The sequence below is a fragment of the Pisolithus orientalis genome, assembly GCF_024613125.1.
Source record: "Pisolithus orientalis strain OTSU chromosome Unknown F5J12scaffold_42, whole genome shotgun sequence".
NCBI lineage: Eukaryota > Fungi > Basidiomycota > Agaricomycetes > Boletales > Pisolithaceae > Pisolithus > Pisolithus orientalis.
Window position 1 is genome coordinate 359,372 of NW_026260823.1, and position 12,666 is coordinate 372,037.

At 48.3% G+C, this 12,666-nt stretch overlaps 1 protein-coding gene across 1 annotated transcript; it reads left to right on the forward strand.

Annotated features, from left to right (window-relative positions):
* Positions 1-1,565: 1,565 nt before the first annotated feature.
* F5J12DRAFT_785808 (uncharacterized protein) lies at positions 1,566-2,989 on the forward strand (the record flags this gene model as incomplete). The annotated part of the gene is made up of 4 exons (XM_051743297.1): positions 1,566-1,818; positions 2,110-2,509; positions 2,582-2,675; positions 2,738-2,989. The coding sequence occupies 4 exons, from the start codon at positions 1,566-1,568 to the stop codon at positions 2,987-2,989; spliced, it is 999 nt and encodes a 332-aa protein (XP_051596196.1).
* Positions 2,990-12,666: the final 9,677 nt, after the last annotated feature.

Genomic DNA, 12,666 nt, shown 5'->3' on the forward strand with positions numbered 1-12,666 from the left:
AATTCTTCCTGCTCATAACCTTGTGTTTCCTTCCAACCCCTGCTGCCTTCAGAGTTTCTCCTGACCTTCAGCATGTCACCCAGTCATCAATGAGCTGATATGGAAATTCCACATTTGCCCAGGGTCATCCAGAATTCAGTAGCTGAGCCACTGCCCCACATCACCACTCATCCATGCCAGTCACCTCTATAAAACTCTGGTCACCCCTGTTGCCCCAAATTCCACAAGCTGGACTTTGTGCCAGTATGCTCTGCCCTCCTGTGTTTCCCCCTCTCACTTGTACATGTACCCTTGTTCTGTTGGAAGATACCCCTTACCATTGTTCCATTTTACTCTCATCTACTATTTGCTGGACTATTTCATGTGCATCTATAATTTGCTGGTGTCTGTCATCCTTTCCTGAGTCTACAGTGTCTACAGTGTCTCCAGTGGTCCTCATGTCTCCTGCATCTTCCAATCCTGCATGCCTTATCCTGTATCCCTCTCACCTCAAATACACTCTTCTCATCACATAATGGCTTCTCAAAATTTCATATACCCATCTTGCTGTTCTTCATGCATCCACATCCCTCTGGAATTAAATTCTGTGGCCCTTGCATGAATACCCCTCCCCTTCTAGTTTTATCCTTGACTTCTCCTTCCATCCAGCACCCCTGGGGATGTTCCTAGGGAATTCTCTCTACAGCCTTCCTCTAGTTGCATGCTTCCCAGAAGTCATGTCCCACAATGTTTTGGAGCCCACTGTGAGGGGTCTGTAGATCTGGAAAGGAGATCCTTACAACCCACTCATCAAAGAACCAAACTTGAAGAGCTCCTAGAGCCCTTCCACAGACTATCTATCTCTTCATCAGAAATCTTATTCCTGGTAGCTGATCCTAGAGATATTTCAGAGCCACACTCATCATACTCAGATCTCAGTTTAGATGAGATCTTTCAGAGCCCAGGGTCCCTGGCATTTTACCCAGCATTTCCAGGAGGTTTCAACTTTGACAAACCTTTTGATCCTCCTGTGCAGTGTCAAGAACTTTTGCCTCTTTCAGAACTAACTTCTTTGTTGCCCTCACCATCCAGTGATTCAGAACTAGCTGCTGAACAGCTTCTCCTTCCTTCCTACTCCCTAATTGCAAATTCTGCTGTGAGGAAAGATATAAGACTGAGTTGTGGATGGAGTACCAGAATCTGAGAGGGAGTGAGTAAGACCAAAGGGGCTCCTATAGCCTGAGCAAAGGAAAGGTGGTGTAGGGGATGGTCTAGGGGCAGTCTGGAGCAGTCTTGGACTTGTTCTTGTCCTTGGGGGTAACTCATCTATTGGTAAAAACTTACAGTATGAACAAACTCTAAGTAAGTGCTGACTAAGCACACAAAAAGCGAACTACAGTACTCAAGTATAGTACCCACAACAGTAAGTAAAGAAACCATAAAACAAATAAAATAGGAATTAATGCCCAATCCCATAGTAAGGAGATCTCTCTCCTTACACCTGAGGGGAGCCTTAGATGTTGACTGTCCCCAGTCAACCCGAAGAGAGGAAGCACCAGCACTAGCGAGCATAAACGCTGAAATGAATGACCAAGACACTCAACGAGGGATGCGAGGGAAGGGGGACTGTTGATCAACAACAACGACTCGAAGCGCTACAAGCCGAGAGGAGGCCACAGAGGGGACTGCGACGAACCAGTCGCAAAAGGATTGAAGGGAGACGGGGCACCCAGTCCCAAGATATTCGCAATTTCGTCCACAGCTGCCTCCGACGACCAAATGGGGCATATCTCTGCAACGACGGCGCGGAATTTCATGAATGCGGTGTCAACGGGGAGGGTTAATCGAGGGGAGTGTACATCCGAAAAAGCGAGAGGCGCGACGGCGAAACGGGGGAGATATGCGGGAAAGCGTCCTGGGGGAGGGGAGAGGAAAGACTCTCGCGCGACAACGGCTGGGGCGATCGACACGAAACAACGGGGACTCGTGGACGACCTCTTGGCGAGTCTGGCGCAAAAGGAACCACATCAATCGAAGCACCCAACCTCGAGATATTCACAAGATTGTCTCGCAGATCTATGAACGCGAAAACGGCCATATCTTGACAACGACTGCGCGAAATTTCACGAGCAAGCAGTCGATTTGAAGGGTTCCCAGAGGGGAGTGTGCAGCCGAAAAAGCGAGAGGCGCGACGGCGTAACGAGCGAGATATGCAAGAAGGGGTTCGACGGTGTGCCCTCGCTCAAATCACGAAACCTCTCCAGGGCCACTGGGCGCGTCGAAACGTTCTGGACACCATTGGAACGCACTCGACGAGTAGTACGTTCACGTCGAAAAGCGGGAGGCGCGATGGCGAAACAAAGGAGCTACACGAGAAAGTGTTCAAGGGGAGGGGGAAAGGAAGACCCTTGCACGACAACGGTTCGGGCGATCGATACGAAACCTCGGGTGCTTACAGACGGCCTGTAGAAGAGCCGGGGACAAAAGGAATCATACCAATCCGACCTCCCAATGCCGAGTTATTTGCAAAGTCATGTCGCAGACCTCTGAAAGCGACAACGACCATATCTCAACAATGACTGCGCGGAATGTCACGAACCAGGAGTCGACGGGAAGGGTTCCTCGAGGAGAGTGTGCGACCCAAAAAGCGAGACACGCGACGGCGAAACGAGCGAGGCGCGCGAGGGTCTTCGAGAGTGCGCCCTCCCACAAACTGCAGAATTTCTCTGGAACCGCTTAGCGCATCGAAGCGTTCTAGGTATCGTTGGAGAGCTCTCGTCATGTAGTACAACTGCGCGAAAAAGCGAGGGGCGCGATGGTGAAACGAGCGAGATACGCAAGGAAGTCTTTGAAGATGGGGAGAGGGGGTCAACACGAAACTCCAGGAGGCGGTAACTGCCCTCCAAACGCGACAATGGCAACATCTCAACAACGGCTGTATGGAACAAGACGAGAAAGGCCTCCCCAGAGAGGTCTCAGCGAGTGGAACAAACGGTTCGAAAAGCGATAGGAATGGTGCTGAACCACGCGAGCTACGACAGCAAGTCCTCGGGGTGAGCCTTCTCGCAAGAACGCGAATACCTCTGGAACCACTGGGCGCGCCAAGACATTCTTGGGATCTCTGGAAAGGTCTTGTCGTGTAGTACCAGTCTGCGAAAAAGCGAGAGACACGGCGCAGAATTGCGCGAGATATAGCCAGAATGGAACAAATCTGGAACCGCTGAGCGCGGTGAAACTTTCCTGGGGTCCCTGGAAAGCGCTCACCAAGTAGTACAAGGTCGCAGAAAAGCGAGAGGCTAAGCGATGAGGCGCGCGAGATACAATCTTGACGTGCTGGCCTTGCTCCGTTGGGAATGGGACAAGTGTGTACGAACAGAAAAACTAAGTAACACAAAAATGACCAAAGAAAAATGATGAAAAGCGAAGTCTATATAGCACACGAAAGAGACCATGCCGAAGCGAGGTTACCACTCTATGAGGTCCACTGTTTCGGGTGGAACCGGTGGCGGACGAGGCTGTATAGCGGGCTGACCCACGACTAGCTGTGTGAGCGCGTGCGATAGCAGTGGCGAGCGGCTGCGAGTGCGCGAGTGCGATGGAGCGCGGGAGTATGCAGCTGGTATGGCAACTGGGCATCCTGACAACGCGACTGGGCGGCGTACGGGCGACGGACTGCGAGCACGCACAGTCAGTGGTATCACCTCCAAAATCCGCGTGCTCAACGACTCCAAATGAGGGCTGGGTGGCGACGACTTGCTGGATGGCCCATCTGGCAGCGCGCGACTGGGCTTACCCTTTGGCAGCACAGCTGCTTTAGTTGGTACGTATGAGAGCGGGTCGACTAAGTCGCAAGAAGGCGGGAGTGTGGGTGGACATAGATGCGAGAGCGACCGACCGGGTGACTGAGCGGGTGACTGAGCGGGTGACTGAGCGGGTGACGAGGCCAATTGAGCCCCATGCACACAACTACCTTCCTCCAGCTGTGTGCGCGCGACGGATGGAGGCTCGCTTACCAAGAGCAACTCGGGCTGGCTTGTCAGCGAGGCTCAGTTGTCCAGGCGGTCTCACAGAGTCCATCCGGCAACCTCGCGCAGGATTTCCTGTCCGGTAGGTAGTGCAACGCGACCGTTTACAAGGCAACACCTTCCCGCGGCCAAATATGACTTGTACGAATGGCAGCTTGCGCGTATATGACCCGAAAGTCCGCAGAAGAAGCAGAATGAATATGACAGTGGGGTGGGCGATTGTCCGAGCTGCGTGGTGGCTGCACGCGTGAGTCGTCGACCTTCGAACACCTCCAGAGGCCATTCCAAAGTGCGAGGATCCGTTTTGCTGCACCTATGATACTACCAACAGTAAGCGCCTCGTCTGGCGAGTTGCTGTGACACTCGAGGAGCTTGTGTCTGAACTCGGGTGGGAACCCGAAATAAAACATCTCGGGTAGACGAGATGTCGACCCTTTCTGCTTTTCGAGAGACTGCTAATAACAACAAAAACTGCGAAAATACTCGCCGAGAGAAGATATGGAGACGGTGTCCGAGCCTGCAAGTGCACTTCTAAGCCTGAAAAACCGGTTCCTGCAAGACTGCTCTAGCTCCGGGTACAGTCGGACCACTTCTGAGGTAAAACATGTCCAGTCTCCACCACTATCCTCCACGAAATGCGACCGGAGGTTGGCCGAATCGAAAGGCGCATATTTGAGTGCGAGTTTGATGCGCACGTGTCCATCCGAGAGCCTGTATCCATCACAGAAGTCGCTTATGTCATCAAAATAATGTTGAAGGTCCTCGGGGCGCCCAGAGAAGCTCGGAGCTTCGGGAGAGCCTCGACACGGAATTCTAAGGCCGAGCATGATGTCGGGGGGTAACACGAGTGTGAATAGTTGATATGCGAATGCGCGCGAGCGAGAAAACACGAATATGCGACTAATGCGACTGTGAAAACGAGGCCGAGAGGCCAAACTTGCTAAACTGAGCCTGAAAATTGCAAAAATGAAGCAGGAGACTGCAAAAATGAATCTGAGACTGTTTGGAGGGGTGCCACGCTAAGACAGAAGCCCCTTGCAGTGGGCTCCATATTTGAGGAAAGATATAAGACTGAATTGTGGATGGAGTACCAGCATCTGAGAGGGAGTGAGTAAGACCAAAGGGGCTCCTACAGCCTGAGCAAAGGAAAGGTGGTGTAGGGGACAGTCTAGGGGCAGTCTGGGGCAGTCTTGACTTTTTCTCATCTTTGGGGGTAACTTGTCTATTGGTAAAAACTTACAGTATGAACAAACTGTAAGGCATTGTTCACCCTGTGAATGCAAAGTCCAAGTTTTCAACTTCAGCTTCAGTTAAGAGGGTCATGTGATGTGAACTATCATGTGCATCCACCTGAGGTATGCAACCATTGTCACCCAGTTACTGTGATCATCAAATGTCTGGCTCATCTGTGGGATCAACCCACTCATTGTGCTCACATGGCCTTACAATCAATCCTCTAGACCCATGGAACCCCCTGCCTCCCCCCAGGACTCACAAGAAAGCTGTAGTATGGACAACAGAGGAGGAAGGTGCAATACTGGATTTCTTGGCCTCTCATCTTTCACAGGCCAGTGATGGGAACTTTAAGAAGGCTATGTGGAATGCCACAGCAGCCCACATGGCTCATAATTATCCACTGGGTCTGGATAATGGCAATAAGACAGCTGAATTGTGTGAGTGGAAGTTCAAGGCAGTAAGTCATTGTATCATTCTTTTTTTTTGCCTTGCTAACAATTATCCAGCTTAAAAAATCCTACTACACCATCACCAATCTTAAATCAGTGGCCTCTGGCTTTGCTTATGACAATGAGCATGGTGCAATGATCTTGCTGGACAACACTGATCTTTGGGATTGGTATGTAAAGGTAATGTAGTTTTTTTCTTGTCAGATCATCCACTAAACATCTAGTCAGGTGCACAAAGACACAAAGCTGTTTCACAATTCCAGGTTCCCCCACTTTGCCAGCATAGAGCTCCTTCTCCACTCACATGGCTGAGGTCAGTTTATCTACTGGCCACATGCCACTACCACACCTTCTACAACCATGACCTCTGCCTTCAATACTCCTGCCTCTACCACACCCCCCACCACTTCAACTATTCCTACCCCCCCTTCCTCCCTCTCCCTCCTCAACATGACACATGCTCTCAACACTCACCATCACAAGGACATGCAGTCCATGGATCCAAACTTCATCCCCCCTTCTGCACCATCCAGTTTTTTGTCACATGCATCAGCCAGGTCATTGTTGTCATTGGCCATCACCAGTATCAGTTGTGGAAAAAGGAAAGCTGAGTCCATTGTGATGTCTGAAGGTGGATCAAAGTGATCTCAGCCCCCATTGGCCAAAGTGCATGCTGAAGAAGATTGCAGTTCATTCATCACTGCCATCACCTCCAGGCTCAATAACTTCATGCATGTGATTGCTGCCCCATTGCCCCCACCACCCATTACCAATCCCCTTGTTGACACTGCCATGGACTACACCAACAACATGCTGCAGCTCTTGACAGACAATCAGATCAACATCAGCAACTACTTCCTCAGTGTGACCCTGGATGAAGTGAATATTTTCCTCAAGCATCAGGAGCTGGTGAAGCAGATTTGGATGCAGCATTGGCTGATGAAGTACCAGGATGGGCAGAGATAGGTGTTTGTTTTGTTTTTTTATATACAATATACAAATGTACCCCCCCCCTTTATACAAATATGTACATAATAAAATGTACATGACTATGACTAGCTTCCTTTTGACAATGGAAGTTATTTTTCTACATGAGTGTGGAACAATTGTAAGAACATATATTTGTACACCATGAAATCTGAATGTTCAGGCTCAGAGAAGGCCCCTAATTGTAAGCTGGTGCTGATAGTCAATCCACATCTCTGCAATGTTGTCATACCTATTATCAGCCCTTCTCCTCTCTGCAGCATCTGCTGGTCCATCACCAAGGCTTCCAATACCATCATCCTCTCCTATGTCCATGGCAAGTTCAGGGTCAAAGAACTCTTCTGGATCATAGCACCATATGAAATTGTGGAGGGCACAGAGAGCAGCAGGTACTTGAGTTTGGGTGTGGATGCTATATTCAGGGGGAATTTGAAGAATCCTCCACCTGCATTTTATAACACCAAATATCTGTTCAATGGCATTTCTAAGTCCAGCATGGTGAAGGTTGAATAACTCCTCTCAGTTTTGAGGTCTATAAAATAGAAGTTACAAGTACACTGAGCAGGATGGAATAGCAACTTACCCTAATCCAGCCTTGCACCATTCTTTCACATGGTAATGAACACCTCAATAGGGAACCAGAAGTGCATCACAGGTCCCAAACCCTGCATCTGCAAGAAGGTACTTCCCAGGTGGCATGTGCAAGTCATTCCTGTGTGCATCATGCCACATGGTTGCATCTGCAGTTGACCCATCAAAGCCAGTGAGGGTATATGTGAAGAAGAAGTCAAAATCACAGATGAAGAGACTGTGTTGAGATAGGTAGCCCTTCTGGTTCCTCATGTAAGGCTGGTCCTCAGCAGCAGTGAATGCTTGAATATGAGTGCCATGAACTGCACCAATACAATCCTGGAAAAATCAGAAGCATGGGTCACTAGTAATCATAGTTGATATGGGAGTGTTGTTGGTGGGGAATTGCACTTGGGATGCATAGAATTGTCCCCCAGAAAAGAAAGCCAACATTGCTTTGAAATATCTAAAAAATTGTGAGAAAAATATCAGACAGTCCAATGAACTCCCTACCTAGTGATGGTCCCTGGTGAGTGTTGGAACCTCTCAGCAACATGCCAGGATGACAACCCAGTAACACAGGTGTAGAGGAATATCCCAAGTTGTTCCTCCACAGAAATTCCATTGCAAGAAGGCACAAAACCATGATGGGTGAGCACCTGCATCAGGTGATCAAAAACCCCATGGCTGACACCAAGGCAAGTCCATATCCTGTCTGGATGACCATTCAGGAGCTCTAGCATCCACCCCTTGCCAGTCAGGATTGAGGTATGGTAGGGGATTGGTTCTGAGTCAGAATGAAAAAGGAGGTCATAGAGGCATAGCACCTGGATCATCACTACTACTACAAGTGCAGCAAGACAGTGATGACAATGGTGCTGGAGCTGCTGTGCTTCAAGATCCATAGCAGCATTGTTTGATCTGTTATCACAATGTTATCTATTGAACTACAAGTTGTGTTGTTGTCTTATATAATCACCACATGACTACATTACTGAAGCAGAAGCCCAAAACTTGGACTTCATATTCATGTGGGCATGCACAGCTTATATAATCATCATGTGACTACATTGCTGAAGTCAAAGTTGAAAACTTTGACTTCAACTTTGGAGGGTGAATGGTGCCCAAGTAAAGAAACCATAAAACAAATAAAATAGAAATTAATACCCAATCCCATAGTAAGGAGATCTCTCTCCTTACACCACTATCACCCTTTCTACTCAAATACCCATACAGAATACTCTTGCCTTAACTCTCTCAAGTTCTGATCCAGATCCCTGCACCACCTCACATAATGTCTGGAGCAAAAGATATGCTACTCAGGGGTTCCAACAAAGCCCCAAAGTTTTCCAGGCATACTGAAGATATCACCCATTACCTTGAAGACATTGAACAACTCTGCCTCAATGCTGGTCTTGTTTCTGGAAAAGATAAGATCCACTGGGTCATTCATTATGCTGACCACAATGAGGCAGAATTTTGGTCCACCTTAGATGCTAAAGCCAACCTTGAAACTCTACTCTACCATCAGGTTCAGAAGCCTATGGAGTCACTGGAAGATCTTGGGAAATACATCTGAGAATTCCAATGAATCCTCAGCTTTGTCCAGAAGAAGAAACTCCCTGAGGACTACATCAATGAGAAATTCCTTGAGGGGTTTCCTCTGAGGTTTCAGAATTCCTTGCTCATGTGATTGCAACTCTCTGACCTAGATCATGACATTGATGAACCATGGGAGTTCAATACAGTCTACAAACATGCCAACTACCTCTTCAGTGGGGCCAAACAAAACCTCCCTCAGCCAGACTCTTTGGCACTGTCTCCCCAGAATTCTGCTCCAACTTCCTTGCTGACTGTTGCCACTATCTTGAAATGAGAGTATGTTCATGTTGCTCAGCAACCTATCTCTGCCCTGCCTACTCAACAAGGTCAAGAAGGCCAATTCCATCATTCCTTTGATCCACAGTGTTTCTTCTGCAGAGGAACAGATGGCCACAGAACTGCAGATTGTGTGCTGTGTCATGACACTTCAGGTAACCATTTTTCATAAGCATTTAGGCTGGATGGTTTGGAGAAACTATTCAGCCTAAATGCTTATGAAAAATGGTTACCTGAAGTGGGTTGCAGCACTCAGGCCAGTTGCAGATCTTTTGCACTTTGGTTTCCTCAGGAACATGACCTTCAAATGTGCACTTGTGGCCAATGATCACAGTGGACAGGGCAGCTAGCACAAACTTCTTTGCTGAGACAGTGGCTCTGACATTCTGCAAACACTGAAGGATGCAGTGAACAACTATACAGTGATTCCAGATAAACCTCCAGATCCCAGGGTTCTCTGGGATAGTCTCATAGGAGCCATCTGCACACTGATAGTGAGTGGTCTCAGATTTTATGGGGAAGTCATCTATGAAAGGCAAAGTATGATGTGGAATCTCATCCTGAAGCACAAATGCAGTATCTCCCTGGTATACCTGGACTGTGTTTGCATGACCTTGTGGCAGAGTAGTAAGCTGATGCAGTTTGAGTGTGGTACTGAAGGTGGTGAGGTTGCAGGAATCAATGTGAAGTGCATACTGGTCATACCTGGAGTAGAGATCCATCATCACATACACTGCATATCCAGTGAAGGACTCTGTGAGATGTTCTATGAAGGGCAGGATGGATGCATCACAGATGGTCACTGCATTCAGGTGCTGTAAGTCATGTACAAGGCAAAGCGACTTTCCATCTTTCTTTACTATGCAGAGCCAGTGAGAGCAGTAAGCCACTGTAGAAGGTTCATACATGCTGCACTTGATGCAATCTTTAATCATGTCAATGACTTGGGCATGTATTGTACTTGGAATAGGGATATTGCATTGGACCCAAGGTGTGTGTGGGATCATGGTTACAGGTGGGAAGTAGCATTCATCTAGGTGTCTGCACTCTGTGATGTCCCAAGTGAATGCAGGCTTGTGGACCAAAATGAGCCAAGTCACAAGTTTAAGTTCCTCTGGCCAAATCCAGTCTGCAGGGTCAAGATCAAGCTCTGCAGCCCATTTAGCAGTGAAGTGGATGCCTGGAGTGAAATCTGGTGGATGTGTTGGAAGTGGTTGGAGACCAGTGAGCAGATCGTCCATCAGGCAGGCTGCACATGATGTGGTATTCTTCCTCCATTGGGGCAGGTACCATCCGAACCTTCTTGGCAACTGGCTTGTAAACAAGAGTGTGAACTGCAGCATCTAATTGGCAAACACTGTTGAAAAGTGGCTATAGCAGAGGGGTTTAGTATTGTCTGAGTGGAGGAGAGGAAAGTGAAAGCAGGTGAGGGTATTCCAGTGGGTATGTTCTGCAGTATGGATGCCATGGCTGAAGGGAAGTTCATTGAGGTGAAGGCTAGGGAAGAAACTGTGGGACTGAGGAACAGATAACAGCAGCTGAATAGGAAACAGGTCATCTTAGTAGGCTCTCCCCAACCATTAGGTGGATCATCAATACTCAAAAACCCCATTTGACAATACTCTGGTGACTATGGCAGTGCTTGCTGCACTTACAGTGTGGACAGCCCTTGCACCACAGGTGCATGGGCAGAGCATACTTGCAGCCATCATTTGGGTCACAGAGAGTGATCTGCTGTCTGCCATCAGGATAGTTGTTTGTTACCACACTCATAAGGCAGATGAATGAATGCCTGGGAAGCATGTTGAAGTTGGTGTGTTCATTTACCTGAACCTGGAGCATGACTGGTCTGGCTCCAAAGTCGAGTTTCAGGTTCTCTAAAATGCCTACAGTAGTGTCTTTAGACATGTTAGCAGAGGTCAAAGTCATGAGATGGTTGCTGCACAATGGCAGCCCAATCTTTTCCCAGATGTGCCTAGGCATAGCAACAATTTCCAAACTGGAATCTAGTACACAGTTGATTGTGACATCAGTCCCGGGGACCTTGGTTTCAATGCAGCAGAGTGGTAGAGTGTGGTGAGCCACAATGGAACTGTCATCACCACAGATGACATGGTCTCCATACTCACACATGGTTCAGTGAGGGTCATGGCCAGTCAGTTCATTTACATGCACTCCTTCATTGTCATTGCTACAAGCTACCTCAATCTCATTTGTGGTGATGCACTTGGCCATGGTGATGTCCCTGAACTGTTTGTGAAACTCAGGGGCCACTGCGAACAATTCTTTGACTGGCAAGGCAATGCTGGTTTTGAGTATGCACTCCACAATATGCTTGGGTATGGCTTTGTCTTCAAGTGGGAATGAGTAATGATACTGGTTCTGGTTGCAGGCTGGAGCTGGGTATGATGTTTGCAATGGGACAATTGCCACAGGCATGGGATTCTTGCATGCAGGCCTCAGAGTGGGATTAGTTGGGGGAACATATGGTTTCACAGTGGTGGATGTTGATGCAGGTGCAGAGGGCTTGGATTCCTGGCAAGCAGCATGTGAACTTTGAACACCAGAGGAAATGATTTCCTCTTCAACAGTGGCTGCACAAGGATCTACTCATGGAGGGTTGGCTGGATGTGCCATGGGTCAAGCTGTAATCTCAACCCCATCAAAGCAGGCTTTCTTTCCATGGGAAATGACTGTGCCCTTGTTACCTTTGTCTGCCTGATAGTTAGCCCAAGCTTGCACAACATATGCTTGGAAGTCTCAGTCAGCTAAGTCTGCAACAGGTTCATTGACATCTTGGATGGTGTTTAAAAAGGCAGAAGGCTGAATCTCCAATTGCACATTGACTTTGGGGTGAGTAATGCAGAAAAGATTAGCAGTGCCTTGCATGGAGCAGCAGGAGTCACAGCATGTGCACCGGCCTGGTCTCTGTCAGCCATGACACAGTCAACAGCCTCTTTCAGTGAGTCACATTCAGGGAAGCACAGAATTTGGCTTCCATCTGCAAGATAGAGACAGTTGTCCATACCCCTTGTGATCTTACCAGTGCAGATATAGACTTCAATGAGCACACACATCCTCATCCAGTGATTGGGGTCTGTGCAAAAGCCACAGCCTGGTCTGTGTTGCTGTGGCAGATGCTGTGTCTGGAAGCTGTATTCCTGTTTGATGACAGTGCCAGCAGGTGGTGCTTGTGGCATGTAAGCTGGTGAAGGAGGTGCAGCTGGCAAGGCTGTGGTAGCCATCATCAGTACCACACTACATAGGGCAGAACCCATCAGGAGGAACTTGGTGGCTTTGACAACTTCTGCAAGTGGGTATGGGTCATCTGGGTGCAGGTTGGTGCAGACTATGGAGAGTCAGTGGCAAATAAAATCTGCAATGGCCCTTGGGAAGCTGTTAAGGAACATGGAGTCCCATTCTGTCTCTGCTAGCTTTTTAGTTTTAATGAGGAGGGCAGAAATCTTAGCAAATTTCTGCTGGTATTCTCCTAGGTCATCCTGGTTCTGCATGGGCTTAGACTGATATTCTTCAACAAGGTA